At 45.0% G+C, this 15,604-nt stretch overlaps 1 protein-coding gene across 1 annotated transcript in view; it reads right to left on the bottom strand.

The window, feature by feature from the left end:
* The window catches only part of LOC147113464 (cubilin-like), a 196,199-nt gene that overhangs the window by 129,434 nt on the left and 51,161 nt on the right, over window positions 1–15,604 (bottom strand). Inside the window, 1 exon segment of the mRNA XM_085996127.1 lies at window positions 6,928–7,075. Within this exon segment, the coding sequence (XP_085852253.1) occupies window positions 6,928–7,075 (148 nt within the window).

The raw sequence follows: 15,604 nt of genomic DNA, 5'->3' as shown, positions 1-15,604 counted from the left end.
GTGTGGGAGAAATGGGTTTTGCTTCTTGGGACACTGGCACCAGTACTGGGACAGGAGGGAGCTGTTCCATTGGGACGGACTCCACTTGGCCAGTGCTGGGACTAGAGTCCTGGTGAATCATATAACTAGTTTAAAGCCCTCTCTACAGCCCTAATTAGTGGGGGGAGGTTTCTAGAGAGCAAATAACAGAAATGACAACGGAGAAGGTCATAGACTTAGGTAGCAGTGGGGAAATTAAAAAACAGAATGTGTCAGGAAGGGACAGAAGGTATGGAGTAAAAGGTAAAGTAGTAAAAGGGGAAAAAACAGGAACGAAGTGTCACAAAACATATTTCAAAGTTCTTTATCTGAATGCACGTAGCATTCGTAACAAAATGAATGAGTTAACGGCACAAATAACTACATATGGGTATGATCTTGTGGCCATTACAGAAACATGGCTGCAGGGTGACCATGACTGGGAATTAAACATACCAGGTTATTTAACAATCAAGAAGGACAGGCAGGAAGGGAGGGGAGGTGCGGTGGCTATGTTAATAAAGGAAGGAATCACTATAATACAGAGAAATGATATTGGATCAAAGGAGCAGGATAGTGAAGCAGTTTGGGTAGAGATAAGGAATAATAAGGGGAAAAAAACACGAGTGGGCGTAGTCTATAGGCCTCCAAACAGTTGCAACTCTGTTGGACGGAGTATTAATCAGGAAATAGTTGAGGCTTGTAATAAGGGAACAGCTATAATTATGGGGGATTTTAACTATCATATTAACTGGACAAATCAAATTGGGCAGAGCAGCCTTGAGGATGAGTTCATTGAGTGTATTAGGGATGGGTTTCTTGAGCAGTATGTAACTGAACCAACCAGAGGGCAAGCAACCTTAGATTGGTCCTGTGTAATGAGACAGGATTAATTAAAAATGTCCTAGTAAAGGATCTCCTTGGAATGAGTGACCATAACATGATTGAATTCCATATTCAAGTAGAGGGTGAGAAGGTTGGATCTCAAACAAGCGTGCTGAGCTTGAATAAAGGAGACTATGAAGGTATGAGAGTGGAATTGATTAGAGTGGACTGGGAAAATAGATTAAAGGGTAAGACGGTACATGATCAGTGGTGTACATTTAAGGAGTTATTTTACAACTTCCAAAAAATATATATTTCACTGAGGAAAAAAGGGTGTAAAAGAAAAGATAGCCATCCGTGGCTAAGTAAAGTAATTAAGGATAGTATCCGACTAAAAACAAGGGCATATAAGGTAGCCAAATCTAGTGGGAGGATGGAAGATTGGGAAGTCTTTAAAAGACAGCAAAAAATAACTAAAAGATTGATTAAGAAAGGGAAGATAGATTATGAAAGTAAATTAGCAAAAAATATAAAAACGGATAGCAAAAGTTTCTATAGTTATATAAAAAGAAAAAGGGTGGCTAAAGTAAATGTTGGTCCCTTAGAGGATGAGACTGGGAAATTAATGGTGGGAAACATGGAGATGGCAAAAACGCTGAACAAATATTTTGTATCAGTCTTTACGGTAGAGGACACGAAGAATATCCCAACACTGGACAAACAGGGGGCTCTAGGGGGAGAGGAGCTAAATAAGATTAAAATCACTAACGAAGTGGTACTTGGTAAAATAATGGGACTTAAGCCGGATAAATCCCCTGGACCTGATGGCTTACATCCTAGGGTCTTGAGGGAAGTGGCGGTAGGGATTGTGGATGCATTGGTAATAATTTTCCAAAACTCCCTGGACTCAGCAAAGGTCCCGGCAGATTGGAAAACTGCTAATGTAACACCCTTATTTAAAAAGGGTAGTAGGCAGAAGGCTGGAAACTATAGACCTGTTAGCCTAACATCTGTGGTTGGTAAAATGTTAGAGTCCATTATTAAGGAGACAGTAACGGGACATTTGGATAAACATAATTTAATAGGACAAACTCAGCATGGTTTCATGAAGGGGAAGTCATGTTTGACAAATTTGCTTGAGTTCTTTGAGGAAGTAACATACAGGGTGGATAAAGGAGAACCAGTGGACATAGTGTATTTAGACTTCCAAAAGGCATTTGACAAGGTGGCACACAAAAGATTATTGCTCAAGATAAAAAATCACGGGATTGGGGGTAATATTCTGGCGTGGGTGGAGAATTGGCTCTCTAACAGAAAGCAGAGAGTTGGGATAAATGGTTCATTCTCAGACTGGCAATCAGTAACTAGTGGTGTTCCGCAGGGGTCAGTGCTGGGTCCCCAACTCTTTACAATCTATATTAACGATTTGGAGGAGGGGACCGAGTGTAACATATCAAAGTTTGCAGATGATACAAAGATGGGAGGGAAAGTAGTGAGTGAGGAGGACATTAAAAACCTGCAAAGTGACATAGACAGGCTAAGTAAGTGGGCAGAGATTTGGCAGATGGAATACAATACTGGAAAGTGTGAAGTTATACACTTTGGCAGGAAAAATCATAGAGCAAGTTATTATCTTAATGGCAAGAAACTGGAAAGTACTGCAGTACAAAGGGATCTGGGGGTCCTGGTGCACGAAACTCAAAGGCCTAGAAATTGGGTTGGGGCGCCAAAGTGGCGCAAAAGTCGGCTGAGCGCAGGATTTAGCGCAGCGATCGGCGTGATACCGATCGCCAGAAATTCAGTTTCAGTGCCCCTCGAGGGAGGCGGGGTGAGGCTCGAGGCGCTCCGTGTCCCTCTTAGGGCGCTGAAACTGATTATTGCAGCACAACGTGCCGCAGCGCCACATGCTGCGGCACGGCACGCTGCGGTACTGCAGGCCTTCCTCCCACTGTTAAGGGGGAGGTGCCTGCAACAGCGTGATCCCCGATCGCGAGTGCCGGCAAATGAGCCTGGCACCAAGGAGAAGTGCCGGGCTCTCGGGAAACAGCCGGCAATGCTGCGGGGGGGGCGGTTGGGAGGCCGGGTATGGAGGTGCTGGCAGGCGGCAGCCAAAAAAGCGGCCACCTCGCACCTCCACCTTAACTTGCACCACTGCCGGCACAGTAAGGCCCCGTGAACCGGGCACGGGTAGCGAGCGGCGCAACTGCGGCATTCGCTACCAAATATCGCGAACGGGACACGAATGGGGCGCTGCGCACACCGATGACGTCATCGGTGGTGGCGCAGCGCAAATGCCTAACGCCACCATTAGCGCCCCTACTGAATATCGCCAGAGACCCAGCCAGTGGCGCTACAGCCACTGACTGCCTCTTTAGACGCTAACAGGTGGCGCTACTCACCCAATTTCTCCCCCAAAAAAGTTAGTATGCAGGTGCAGCAAGTGATTAAGAAGGCCAATGGAATGTTGGCTTTTATTGCAAGGGGGATAGAATATAAAAACAGGGAGGTATTGCTGCAGTTATACAAGGTATTGGTGAGACCGCACCTGGAATACTGCATACAGTTTTGGTGTCCAAACTTAAGAAAAGACATACTTGCTCTCGAGTCAGTACAAAGAAGGTTCACTCGGTTAATCCCGGGGATGAGGGGGTGGTCATATGAGGAGAGGTTGAGTAGATTGGGACTCTACTCGTTGGAGTTCAGAAGAATGAGAGGCGATCTTATTGAAACATATAAGATTGTGAAGGGGCTTGATCGGGTGGATGCGGTGAGGATGTTCCCAATGATGGGTGAAACTAGAACTAGGGGGCATAATCTTAAAATAAGGGGCTGCTCTTTCCAAACTGAGATGAGGAGAAACTTCTTCACTCAGAGGGTGGTAGGTTTGTGGAATTTGCTGCCCCAGAAAGCTGTGGAAGCTACAGCATTAAATAAATTTAAAACAGAAATAGATAGTTTCCTAGAAGTAAAGGGAATTAAGGGTTACGGGGAGCAGGCAGGAAATTGGACATGAGTCTAGGTTCGGAATGGTCATGGCCCTGTGTGTAGTGGAGCGGGCCCAGGGGCCGTGTAGCCTGGTTCTGCTCCTACTTCTTGTGTTCTAATTCTGTGTTAGATTTCAGGAGATGGTTTTATTCCTGTTCCTGGCTGGGGTGGAGATCGCCTTTACAGAAGGTAAGTATTGTAGAAAATATAGGGACAGAGTGAGCTCCTGGAAGAGTTTCGATCACCTAGATGGGTCGGAGAGGAATTTCCCAGATTTTTTCTCCCAAATTGTCCATTGGGATTTTTACCTGGTTTTTTGCCTCTCCCGGGAGATCACATGGGTTCGGGTGGGATGGAGAGTGATAGAAGATTTGAGGTTAGGATCAGATCAGCCATGATATTATTGAATGGTGGAGCAGGCTCGAGGGGCCGATTGGCCTACTCCTGCTCCTATTTCTTATGTTCTTATGCAATACTGGTCTTCTTTGCACCCAACCACGAGTCTCGTTTTGTTGACATCGCTACTGAAATACGTCCGGCGGTCAGAACCAGAAAGGGGAGCGATTCAAAACCGCACGGGGCCTGGAGCAGCTCAGATACGCCTGACTGGCCAGACACAAACCCCACACCAAAAAAAAATCTTTCTACAAAAGTACGCACATAGATTACCTTTCTCGTTCCAGTATTCATTAGCTTATGTTTATCTAGCTAAGATTTGTCTGTCTTTCTCTCTGTTATCTGATTAATTGGTCCATATCCCTTTGAATATTTCCAGTCTCCCTTATACTTGTTACCTGATCACAAATCAGGCAATATTGCAGCAAAATTGTCAGGGTAATCATACTGCAAGGTCCACCATTGCGTTCCTACCCCATCTCTAATTTCATGTCTCCCCCAGCCGGTGTGAAATCTGACTGAGCAATAGTAAACAGAAGATAATCATTGAATAATGCTTTGTCCAGGAGCATTGACCAACACAGTACTGATGAAGGGTCATCGACCTGAAACGTTAACCCTGTTTCTCTCTCTACAGATGCTGCCTGACCTGCTGAATATTTCCAGCATTTTCTGTTTTTATTTCAGGTTTATTTTGCTTTAGTTGCAGCAGTACTGCAAGTGTCTGCTGCTCACACTATTCATGCCTAATACTGCAAAGGATACTTCTACTGTTAGAAAATTTACTGGCTACTGGACAGAAAGCAGAGAGTAGTGGTGAACAGTTGTTCTTCAGGCTGGAGTGAGGTATACAGTGGTGTTTTGTAAGGGTCGATATTACAACCACTGCTCATTTTGATATATATAAATAACCTGGACTTCGGTTTACAGGGCATAATTTCAAAGTTTGCACATGGTACGAAAGCTTTTTACGCAGTGAGTTGTTGTGATCTGGAATGCTCTGCTTAAAAGGGTGGTGGAAGCAGGTTCAATAATAACATTCAACAGAGAATTGGATAAATAATTGAAGGGAAAAATTTACAGGGCTATGGGGAAAGAGCAGGGGAGCGGGATTAATTGGATAGCTCTACCAAAGACCTGGCACAGGCACAATGGGCCGAATGGCCTCCTTCTATGCTGTATCATTCTATGATTCTATGGGTTCCAGTCTTCATTACTTTTGAGGCTTTGTGTCTTTATATGATACAGTGGTCGAGGTCTTGCTGTATCTTTATGAGAAGAAGGAGATATGGGTAAAATCTAATCTATAGCATTCCCTGTGTAGATCCAGTCCACAGATTTCTCCCTGATAACCAGAAAAAGCAATTTCTGCAACCATAAACATAATAAAGTGCATTAAAAAGGTACAATATGGGAGAAATTACTCTCAGTGATATTTGGAACAAACCCATTACAATCTTCCCATGAATTTCCTCTGTGCATGGGGAATACAGGCCCAGCAGCACAAGAAGGGCAGACTCAATTCTGGAGGAGGGTGGATGCCAGCCCCCGAAAGAAGTAATGGCTTTCCCCAAGGGACTGCTTTGAAATAATTCCTTCAAAATTTTTTTTTTCTTCAGGGGTTCAGGCCCGAATCCCAGGCTGGACCCCAGTTAGGCCCCATTTCCACAGGTCTCATCGATACTGGGTTCCTCTGAGGACTGGAAAAACAAGAAGTCCTGATGTGGCGAGTCCTGATCTTAATTTTGTCCCTTCTAATGGACTTCCATTAAAGTTATCCGAGGAATACACTGGAAGGGTCACCGATTTTCATGGCCTTGAATGTTATATAACCAGTGTGAGGATGTTAGAAATAGCGAGAGTGCAGTAGTTTGCAATTTCTCCACAACGTAACTTGAGAGGGACTTGTGGAAAATTCTGTAGTAAGAAAGTAAGTTCTGAAATATCTCTAAAATGACTGTAGTTTCTGGGAGCACATTTCGGAAAGAATGCTCATTCAAACATGTGATAGTTAACCGACCCAAGACTAATTGTCACCTCTGTTTTGATGTCCAAAAACATTGGTCATTGCTCTCAACCATTCCCCCGTTTCACCCTGGAAAGGTTACTCAAGGATTCAATGAAGTAGGAAGAATTGATGTGGAGACGGAATCAGGCATTACGTTGAATCTCTTTACTGTTTTGACTTTACAGGATTACATATTAAACTGATAACTGTTAATCTTCCTGCCCGTCACCAGCTAAAGATCATTTAGCTGGGCAGCGAGCTGCGTTTCTTAATTGAATGTCGACTCTGGATGAAAAACAAAACTCAAAAACTCGGCATCTGGGACCAGGAAGCATGCTGATCTCGATTCAGCTGGGTATCAGCCAGCCAGAGAAAGATCATCTGATGCATCAGTTAGCTCTGGGTGGTGTTTTGATGTAAACTGACATAACAGCTTTCTATAATACTGTTTTTTGTAGACAAAATGGAGAATACCTCCTTAAGTCTTTCTGTGGGGTATATTTCAGTTTAAAAGAATGCACCCAGGGGCCAAAAATGTGATACTAACACAGCACTTCTGGCACTCAACATCAAATTATTGGTCCCCACCACCCCCCCGTAATAATTTAAGTGAATCTATCAGCAATAGTTAATTGACAGCAAATACTCCTGCCATTATTTACATTAAAATATGAAATGAAAACATTTTTACCTACCTAATGTCAGTAAACTCCAGCTGTATTGCTTGATTTCTGTTCACTCTTATGTACCAAGTGCACCGTGCATTATTTGGATAGGAGTATGGATAACCTTGACTACTGAAAGACCCATAGGCACCTTCAAGATACCCTCCACAAGATTCACCTATTAACAGTAAGGAAATGGATAAGTTCAGGTGGGGCAATACGTGGCAGAAGAACAACCATTTGCTTTCTTTCACCCCTACCAATATTCTTTGCCAATTTTCCTTTCCTCACCCTCACCTTCTCTCTTGAATCCATTTAGTCCTTGTTGGAATGAGGTTCGACAGCTGGCAGCCACCCTCTAGTACCTCGCTTAAGTGACTGTTGGTCTTATGTGAGCCTTGACAATGAATGTTCACAGGTTAACTGTTGGGGCATCACAGCTGAGCCTGATACAGATTTCACCAATGGCAGTTACTGGACTGCAATCAGAAGTGGGAACCCTGATTGGACCTGCTCTTTACCTCCCTATCTAATCTGGGCACTGAGGCCCATTGTAGCACCCTTACCATTGCCCTGGCTGAGACCAGCTAACCCAGCTGGGAATTTCCTGTTTGTAAGGCTCAGCTACTTACTGAATAAACTTGCGGAGCTTTTGCTGGAGCCAGATATATATTCTAACATGTATCAATCAATAATACAAGTTTACATAAGAATTTGATTCTGGGAGGCTGGTTGCAGAAAGTGTTCTAAATATCAATGTTTGGAATTTTTGCCCTCGTTCAAAGAACAGTGAACTTTATGATTATTAGGTGCGAATGTTAATATTTGACACTGGAAGAACTGAAATTCTGCAGCAGTGTGACACTTCTAATCAAATCCAGTCTACTGTGCCTATTCTTCAATGGCTCGTTACTTTTTGTTACTTTTGTACTGACCATTTTTTATTTTAAAGGAAATTTCAAAGACAATTCTCCTACTAACACTTGCAACATTACTAGTATTTGAACTTTGGATATTTAATCTGCCCCCATTATTGTCAAATTTTCATTGTTCAAACATGTCAAACTGTTGACTATAATGGTCCTGTTGCTGAGAAGCCCACCAACACGCCAGGCTCACGCAAGAAGAGTGGCTGCTGTGTACGTAACTATCCCCAATCACAAGTCACAGTTTTCATGAAATGGGAGGTCATGTCTGTTGTGTATGTACCTTTAAGGGAATAACTGGTCTCAGACTGCAGTACCGGCAGTGACCACCCCTGTATAAAAGGCACTAGCAGCCTTCTGTAGTTTCAGTTTCCCAACTGTCTCCATTCAGTAAAGACTTGTTATAATCAACTCCTGCTGTCCGTGTCTCAATTATACACGGACATAATATTGGCGACGAGCAGATACGAACTTACCTACAGTCTGCACCACCTCATGGGATCCATCCCTGAAGTGAAGTGAGCAGAGGTCGAGGCCAGAAAGAAGAAAGAAACAGTAGAAACGGGCGTCGACCGTGGGCTTCCGCCCCTGAGTCAGCGGAGTTGAAGAATTGCAGGAGAGGCTGTCGAGAGCGGGGCTTGGTTCCTGTCGACGGTGCTTCAGCTAATCGGGCTGGTGGCAGGTAGTACACTGATCCTTCCTGGGCTGCGGCGGTCTAGAACTCGAGCAGGTGGCTTGCAATGGGGCCGAGCAGCGTTGTCAGGAAGAGGAGAGAGAGAGAGGGTGGAGCACACAGGGCGCGGCCGGTGCTACGAAGCCGGGCAGCGTACAGACCCGAGAAGAGGGAGGCAAGAGCCCCACAGGGTTGTTCCACGACGGGAAAATAATAAAATATTAAACGTGCAGAAAGCCGCGAGGAGCTGCAGGTTGCCACGGAAACCGCGGAAAGCAGCGCTAGCAACAGCGGGGAAGAAGGCAAAGCGCGGGAGGCGCCATCTTAATCCAGCGGGGAAGAAGGCAAAGCGCGGGAGGTGCCATTTTGTTAAATCGGGGAAGAAGGCAAAGCGCGGGAGGTGCCATTTTAGATTTCCAAGATGCCGAAGACTGGCTATATCACTGCCTTTGATAATGCAATAGAAGACTGGACCACATATGTGGAAAGAGTCGAGGTATATTGCGAGGCAAACGAAATAGCCGATGAGAAAAAGGCATCGGTACTGCTAAACTTAATGGGCGCAAGAATGTATGGCCTATTGCGGGACCTGATTACTCCAGCCAAGCCGAAGGCGAAGAGTTTTAACGAAATTGTTGCTATCCTACAGGAACACCTAAACCCTGCACCGCTGCTGATAGCAGAAAGATTTAAATTCCACAGGAGAACTCAGCATAAAGATAAGAGCAATGCTGAGTACCTTACGGAACTACGCAAGCTATCAAAGCACTGCCAGTTCGGAGCAGGACTGGCAGATACCCTACGGGACAAATTTGTCTGTGGACTCCTGAGTGAAGGAACCCAGAAGATGTTACTCTCAGAGAAAGAGCTGACGCTGGATAAGGCTTTCAGCGTGGCAGTATCGTACGAAGCAGCAGCCAGGGGAGCTGTGGAAATACAACAAAAGCCACAGGAATACGGCACCCACGAAATGACACGGGGATTTGCAAAATGTTATCGCTGCGGCAGAACAAACCATGACCAGAAGGACTGCTGGTCCAAGGACAAAATATGCAGGCAATGCGGAAAGATGGGACACATTGCACGAGTTTGCAGGTCTGGGAAGAAGACCAACGACAACAAAAAGGCTACTAAGGAACCGTACAGGAAAGTACAAAAGATGACGGACAGTAGTTCCGAAGACCGGATGAGCGATAGTGAATCCGGGAACAAGAGACTAAGCTGTCTCAAACTTCACAACGTAATCGCAAAAGAGGATCACCGAACCATTTAGGGCACCCTCACGATAGCAGGGTCCCAAGTCAAAATGGAATTGGATACAGGATCAGCGCTAACCGACATGAATCGACGAGACTACGAGCGGCTATTCTCACACATACCCTTGAGAGAGACATCCATTGTCTTGAGGACGTATGCGGGGCAAAAAGTATACCCCAGAGGAAAAATAAGGGTGCCTGTCGAATACAACGGCAAGAAAATACGGAAATTGTATCTCTACATTCTGCAAGATGGTGGACCACCGTTATTGGGACGTGAATGGATCAGAAAGATAAGTTTAGACTGGCACTCCATTCAGGCACTGACGGTGGCTGGTAAAAAGGATGACGACATCACTCCAGGACGATTGTCAACAATCTTAGCTGACGCCAAAGAGGCATTTCAACAAGAACTGGGCACCCTTAAAGGCGTAACTGCCTCGATAAAAATAGAGGAGAATGCAATTCCCAAGTTTTTCAAAGCAAGACCGGTACCATATGCAATTCGCCCAGCCGTCGAGGCAGAGCTGGAGAATCTGGAGAATGCAGGCGTGTTATCTAAGGTAGACTGGAGCAAGTGGGCGACACCCATCGTTCCTGTCATGAAGAAAATGTTAAACAATAAGTCTGAGGAGCTAAGGAAGGTTTGCATCTGTGGGGACTTCAAGGTGATGGTGAACCCAGTCCTTCACACAGTACAATATCCTCTTCCAAGGATAGAAGATATCTTCGCCTCACTATCTGGAGGGAAGCGTTTTACAAAAATTGACCTAGCACAAGCATATTTGCAGATGGAGGTTGAAGAATCCTCTAGGAAGTATCTCACGATAAACACTCACAAGGGTCTTTACCAGTATAATCGACTGGTCTTCGGAGTAGCATCAGCTCCGGCGATATGGCAAAGAGCGATGGAACAAGTCCTGCAAGGGATTCCGGGGACTCAGTGTTACTTAGACGACATCCTAGTGACAGGTGAAGATGACAGTGAACACCTTGCCAACCTAGAGCAGGTGCTCACAAGAGTACGTGAACATGGGCTACGAGCCAATCGCCCCAAGTGCGAGTTTTTTAAGAAGCAGATATCGTATTGTGGTCACGTGATTGATGAAGAGGGGTTGCATAAGTCCCCTGACAAAATTGAAGCGGTAGTTATGGCTCCGGCGCCTGAAAATGTGTCGCAACTGAGGTCATTCCTCGGATTGGTGAATTACTACCATAAGTTTTTGCCAAATTTGTCCACAATTCTGCATCCACTGAACGCCCTACTACGAACGGGAGTAGCATGGAAATGGAGCGATGAATGTAAGCGGGCCTTTCAGAAGAGTAAGGACCTAATCACTTCAAGAGAAGTATTGGCTCACTACAACCCATCACTACCGATAAGACTGGCGTGTGATGCGTCTCCCTATGGCATTGGGGCGGTACTGTCACATAAATTCCTTGATGGTTTAGAGAGGCCGATAGCGTTTGCGTCACGCTCGTTAACTTCAGCCAAGCGTAACTACGCTCAGATTGACAGAGAGGCCCTCAGCCTGGTGTGGGGGGTGAAGAAGTTCAATCACTACCTGCACGGTCAGAAATTTACTCTACTGACTGATCATCAACCTCTCGTCTCCATTTTCAACCCTCAGAAGGGCGTACCGATAATGACGGCACAACGGCTGCAGAGGTTGTCCCTTTTCCTAGGGGCACACCAATATGACATTGAGTACAAGGGAACTAAACAGCATGGGAATGCTGATGGATTGTCGCGCCTACCGTTACCGACGGTGGAAGAAGAACTGGCAGTGGATCCAGTGGAGTTATTCCACTCGGCTATAGTCGAATGTCTCCCTGTGATGAATGCAAACATAGAAAAGGAAACACGAAATGACCCGACACTCTCCTGGGTCTATGATTTAACGGTGAAGGGATGGCCAGCACATGGCGAACCACTGCTGCCAGCATTCTCGCCGAGAAGAGAACAGCTGTCAGTGTGCAGAGGGACCTTGATGTGTGGATCCAGAGTAGTAATTCCACCCAAATTGACGGATAGAGTGCTCAATGAGCTTCATGAGGGTCATCTGGGTGGGGTAAAAATGAAGAACTTAGCCAGAGCGTTTGTGTGGTGGCCGGGAATCGATAGAGAAATCGAAGAGATGACCAAGAGCTGTACAGGATGCCAGAAGGTCCAAAACGCCCCACCACAAGCTCCTCTACATCCATGGGAGTGGCCCTCATCTCCATGGTAAAGGGTGCACATTGATTTTGCTGGTCCCTTTATGGACTCGATATTTTTAATTGCGGTGGATGCACATTCAAAGTGGCCAGAGGTAATAAAAATGTCCTCAACCACCACAGAAAAAACTATCACAGTCTTACGAACCATATTCGCCAGGAATGGGCTGCCTGAACAGATCTGCTCTGACAATGGACCACAGTTTGTGTCTGAAGATTTCCGGAGGTTCTTAAAGAACAATGGTGTTAAGCATTACACATCCGCCCCATATCATCCAGCCACTAATGGATTGGCCGAGAGGTTTGTTCAAACATTCAAGAAGGCTATCAAGGCAATGTGTAATGAAGATATACCCCTACAACACAAGGTGGATAACTTCTTGTTTGCCTACCGGAATGCGACACATGCGGTTACCAACCAAACTCCAGCCATGATGTTCTTCAATCGAAGACTACGATGCCGCTTGGATTTGGTTAAGCCAAACGTCAGAAGAGATGTGGAGAACAGGCAGTTTCAGAATATGAATGAAAGGCCGACCAGGAGTTTTAAGATAGGTCAACCAGTTTTGGCCCGGGACTACCGCACAGAGAAATGGCAGCCAGGAACGATCTGTACACGGCAAGGACCTCTAATGTATACCGTGGACGTTGGAGAGAGCATTGTAAGACGCCATGCTGACCAGATTCTAGAGTCACTGGAAAACGTCAACTCCACACCACGATCTGATACACCTGGCGATGAAACCGAAGTACCAATTGCATCTACCGCAGAATCGGTGATATTGGAAGCAGACGAACCAAACAACGACATTGATCGCGACTCAACCTTACCAGAAGAACCTGATACCCCAAAGAGGCGTTATCCAGACAGAATCAGGAAGCCTCCTCAAAGACTGAACTTATAATTGCTTAACCTCAACCAATGTATCTAGCAACCGTAATTGTAATTGTAATTAGTTATTATTTAGTTGTTAAATGAATGTTATGTACTGTTTATCTAAAAGGGGAGGAATTGTTGTGTATGTACCTTTAAGGGAATAACTGGTCTCAGACTGCAGTACCGGCAGTGACCACCCCTGTATAAAAGGCACTAGCAGCCTTCTGTAGTTTCAGTTTCCCAACTGTCTCCATTCAGTAAAGACTTGTTATAATCAACTCCTGCTGTCTGTGTCTCAATTATACACGAACATAATAATGTCGAGATCTTTGGAAGGAAAATATTCAATTAAATCTGTGTTACGGAGTCATCTATTGCACTCTAAGAATGGCTTTGGCTCTAGCTCTGACTGACGTAGGATAATCCGGAAAAGATTTACTGTTAGTTTGAGAACATTTTTAGTACCTGCTGTGTTTCCTGTTGCTTCACCTGTCACTTCACCTGTCACAATAATAAAAAGAAAGCCATAATTAAATGGAATATTATTCATAATTATTCAAGCCTCAAACTTTGCTGAATATCGTTGAAAAGCACTCAACAAAAAACAGTGGTTACGAAATTCTTCAGCAATGTGATATCTGACTGGTGGAAGGTTGCACAGCCAGGTGAGTGCCTGTTTACCCACACCCCCAGAAAGGGTAAGATGCAGGGCCCGCTGCCTCCTTTTGTCAAAGATGATCTGATTGTGTGCAGCTGCCAAGATGTTCGCAATTTTTTCCGCAGGCCCTGACACACCTACCTGGCAAAGACCCTGGAGAACTGTCTTTTCAAGGTCTGGGTCAGCAAAGAGCCAAATGCAGAGCTGTGTCATCAGCTGCAAAAACTCCTGCAGCTCCCAAGCCATATAACGCGGTCACATTCAGTGACAGTAATGGTCAGCTACGGCCTTAAACACTGCTCTATGTCCTTACAGACATGCTGCAAAGCTGATACATGAAGATAGTGTCATGGACTGGCACAGGGATCCACAGTCCTTGCAACCATCTCACTTAGCACCACCTCTAATTTAGCAGTCAAGCAGGGTGTCAGATGTTGGGCTGGTTCCTCTCTTGTCTGATGACTCAGCCTGTGGGTTGCCTATCGCTTTGCCTTTGCTTGTCTAGTTTAAGTCTCTTGCCCCTTCAGCCTCAGCAAAGCCTACTCATGCATTGAGATGCCTCCTGTGACTCTCCAAAGGGTTTCATAATTGTTGTCACCCTATCGTGACACTCTCCTTTAGTTGTACCCACCCCTTTAAGTTTTACTTATAAGCAACTTCCTGTCCCCATCACTGATGTGTTCCCAAGACCAGTCCAAATCTGCACTTTAAGTGATGCTAATATGCTGACCTCGAGAAATTGGGTTCAAATAGCACAATTTCAGATGAGTCTGTTTAAGCCTGCCAAAGTTATTCTAATGTAAAGCACTTAGTGGTGTCCAGAGATTGGATGAGCTGAGAGCCATGGTGGAATAAAACTTAATACTGGTCATCGTCAGGGAACCAAATGGATAAATGGAGCATGGTTTTTGACAAGAGCATCAGTATTAATTTTCCTAACTATAATATTTTGGTATAAAGTTTCCCGTCTGCACGCTTGGGCCTGAGTCCTGCCCCACTATCAGAAAATTGGGGTTTTCACACATGCAATTTGCTGATATGTCTCTATTGCTGTAGTAGCTTCTGTCAAAGTAATAAAAACAAATGTATAATTAAACAGAGTACTATTCTTCATAACTGTTCAAGACTCAAACTTTGTTCAATCTTTTAGAAAAGTATTAAAGAAAGAAAAGTGCCCAGGAAGTTCCCCAGGGAAGTAATATCCGGCTGTTGTGCTGGGATCGTGCCCCCAGTGAATTCTTCCGCTGACCCTACTGAAGTTCGTGGGGTCAGGTCAGGAGTAGGAGGAAGGGCAGGAACAGGCATAAACACCACCCCCACCCACTTCCCCTGCCAAAGATGCTGCAAATGCTGGCCCAAGGTTACCGGTCCTGGTTTCCACTCACTCCTAGAAAGGGTGAGAGGGAGGCCCTTTTGTCAGATGGCCAATTGTTGTTATCTTAAAAATAAAAATTGTCCCTCTTCATCGTCAGTGGGTCTGGGCCCTGATTCTGTCCTAAACCCCCAAGTGGGCACTACTTCCGCCAAATGGTAGTGAGACCAGGCCACCCTCCGCTGGTGTTATGCTGTGTCTTGACTGAGGCATGGGGACCAGGAACCCCCGAGTTAGTGAGTCTGATGTAAACAACAACCAACGTGTTTATTATTTGCTATACCTGCTCATGCTATTGTGAAGAGATTTGAATTATTTAGTAGTTGCAGAAAATATGTACTTTAACAACATTAATGAGATGTCTGATGGATTTTATTTATATCCAGAATCAGCTTCTGAGTCTCTGGGTACAAAACACAGGAGCTGATAGCAGCTCTAGCTCTGACCCACACAGTATAATCTGGAAACGATTTAGTGTTAGTTTGTGAATATTTCCTGTCTCTGTTTCTGCATTGTTGTAAAAATGTCTTGTCACTATAATAACAATAAAGCCATAAATAAACAGAATATTTGTCATAACTATTACAGCCTTAAACTTTGAGCAATCCCTTTGAGAAGCTATAAAGAAAAAACAGCCAGGAAATTGCTCAGGTGCTTGATATCCGGGAGTTACGTTGGAACTGCGCCTACCAGTGAATTCTGCCGCTGACCCTGCTAAAGTTCACGGG

Source organism: Somniosus microcephalus, chromosome 8 (genome assembly GCF_052327205.1).
Source record: "Somniosus microcephalus isolate GS21.2 chromosome 8, FLI_Smic_1.0, whole genome shotgun sequence".
Lineage (NCBI taxonomy): Eukaryota > Metazoa > Chordata > Chondrichthyes > Squaliformes > Somniosidae > Somniosus > Somniosus microcephalus.
The sequence above is the reverse complement of the archived record's forward strand: the minus strand, read 5'-3'. Positions and strand labels throughout refer to the sequence as shown.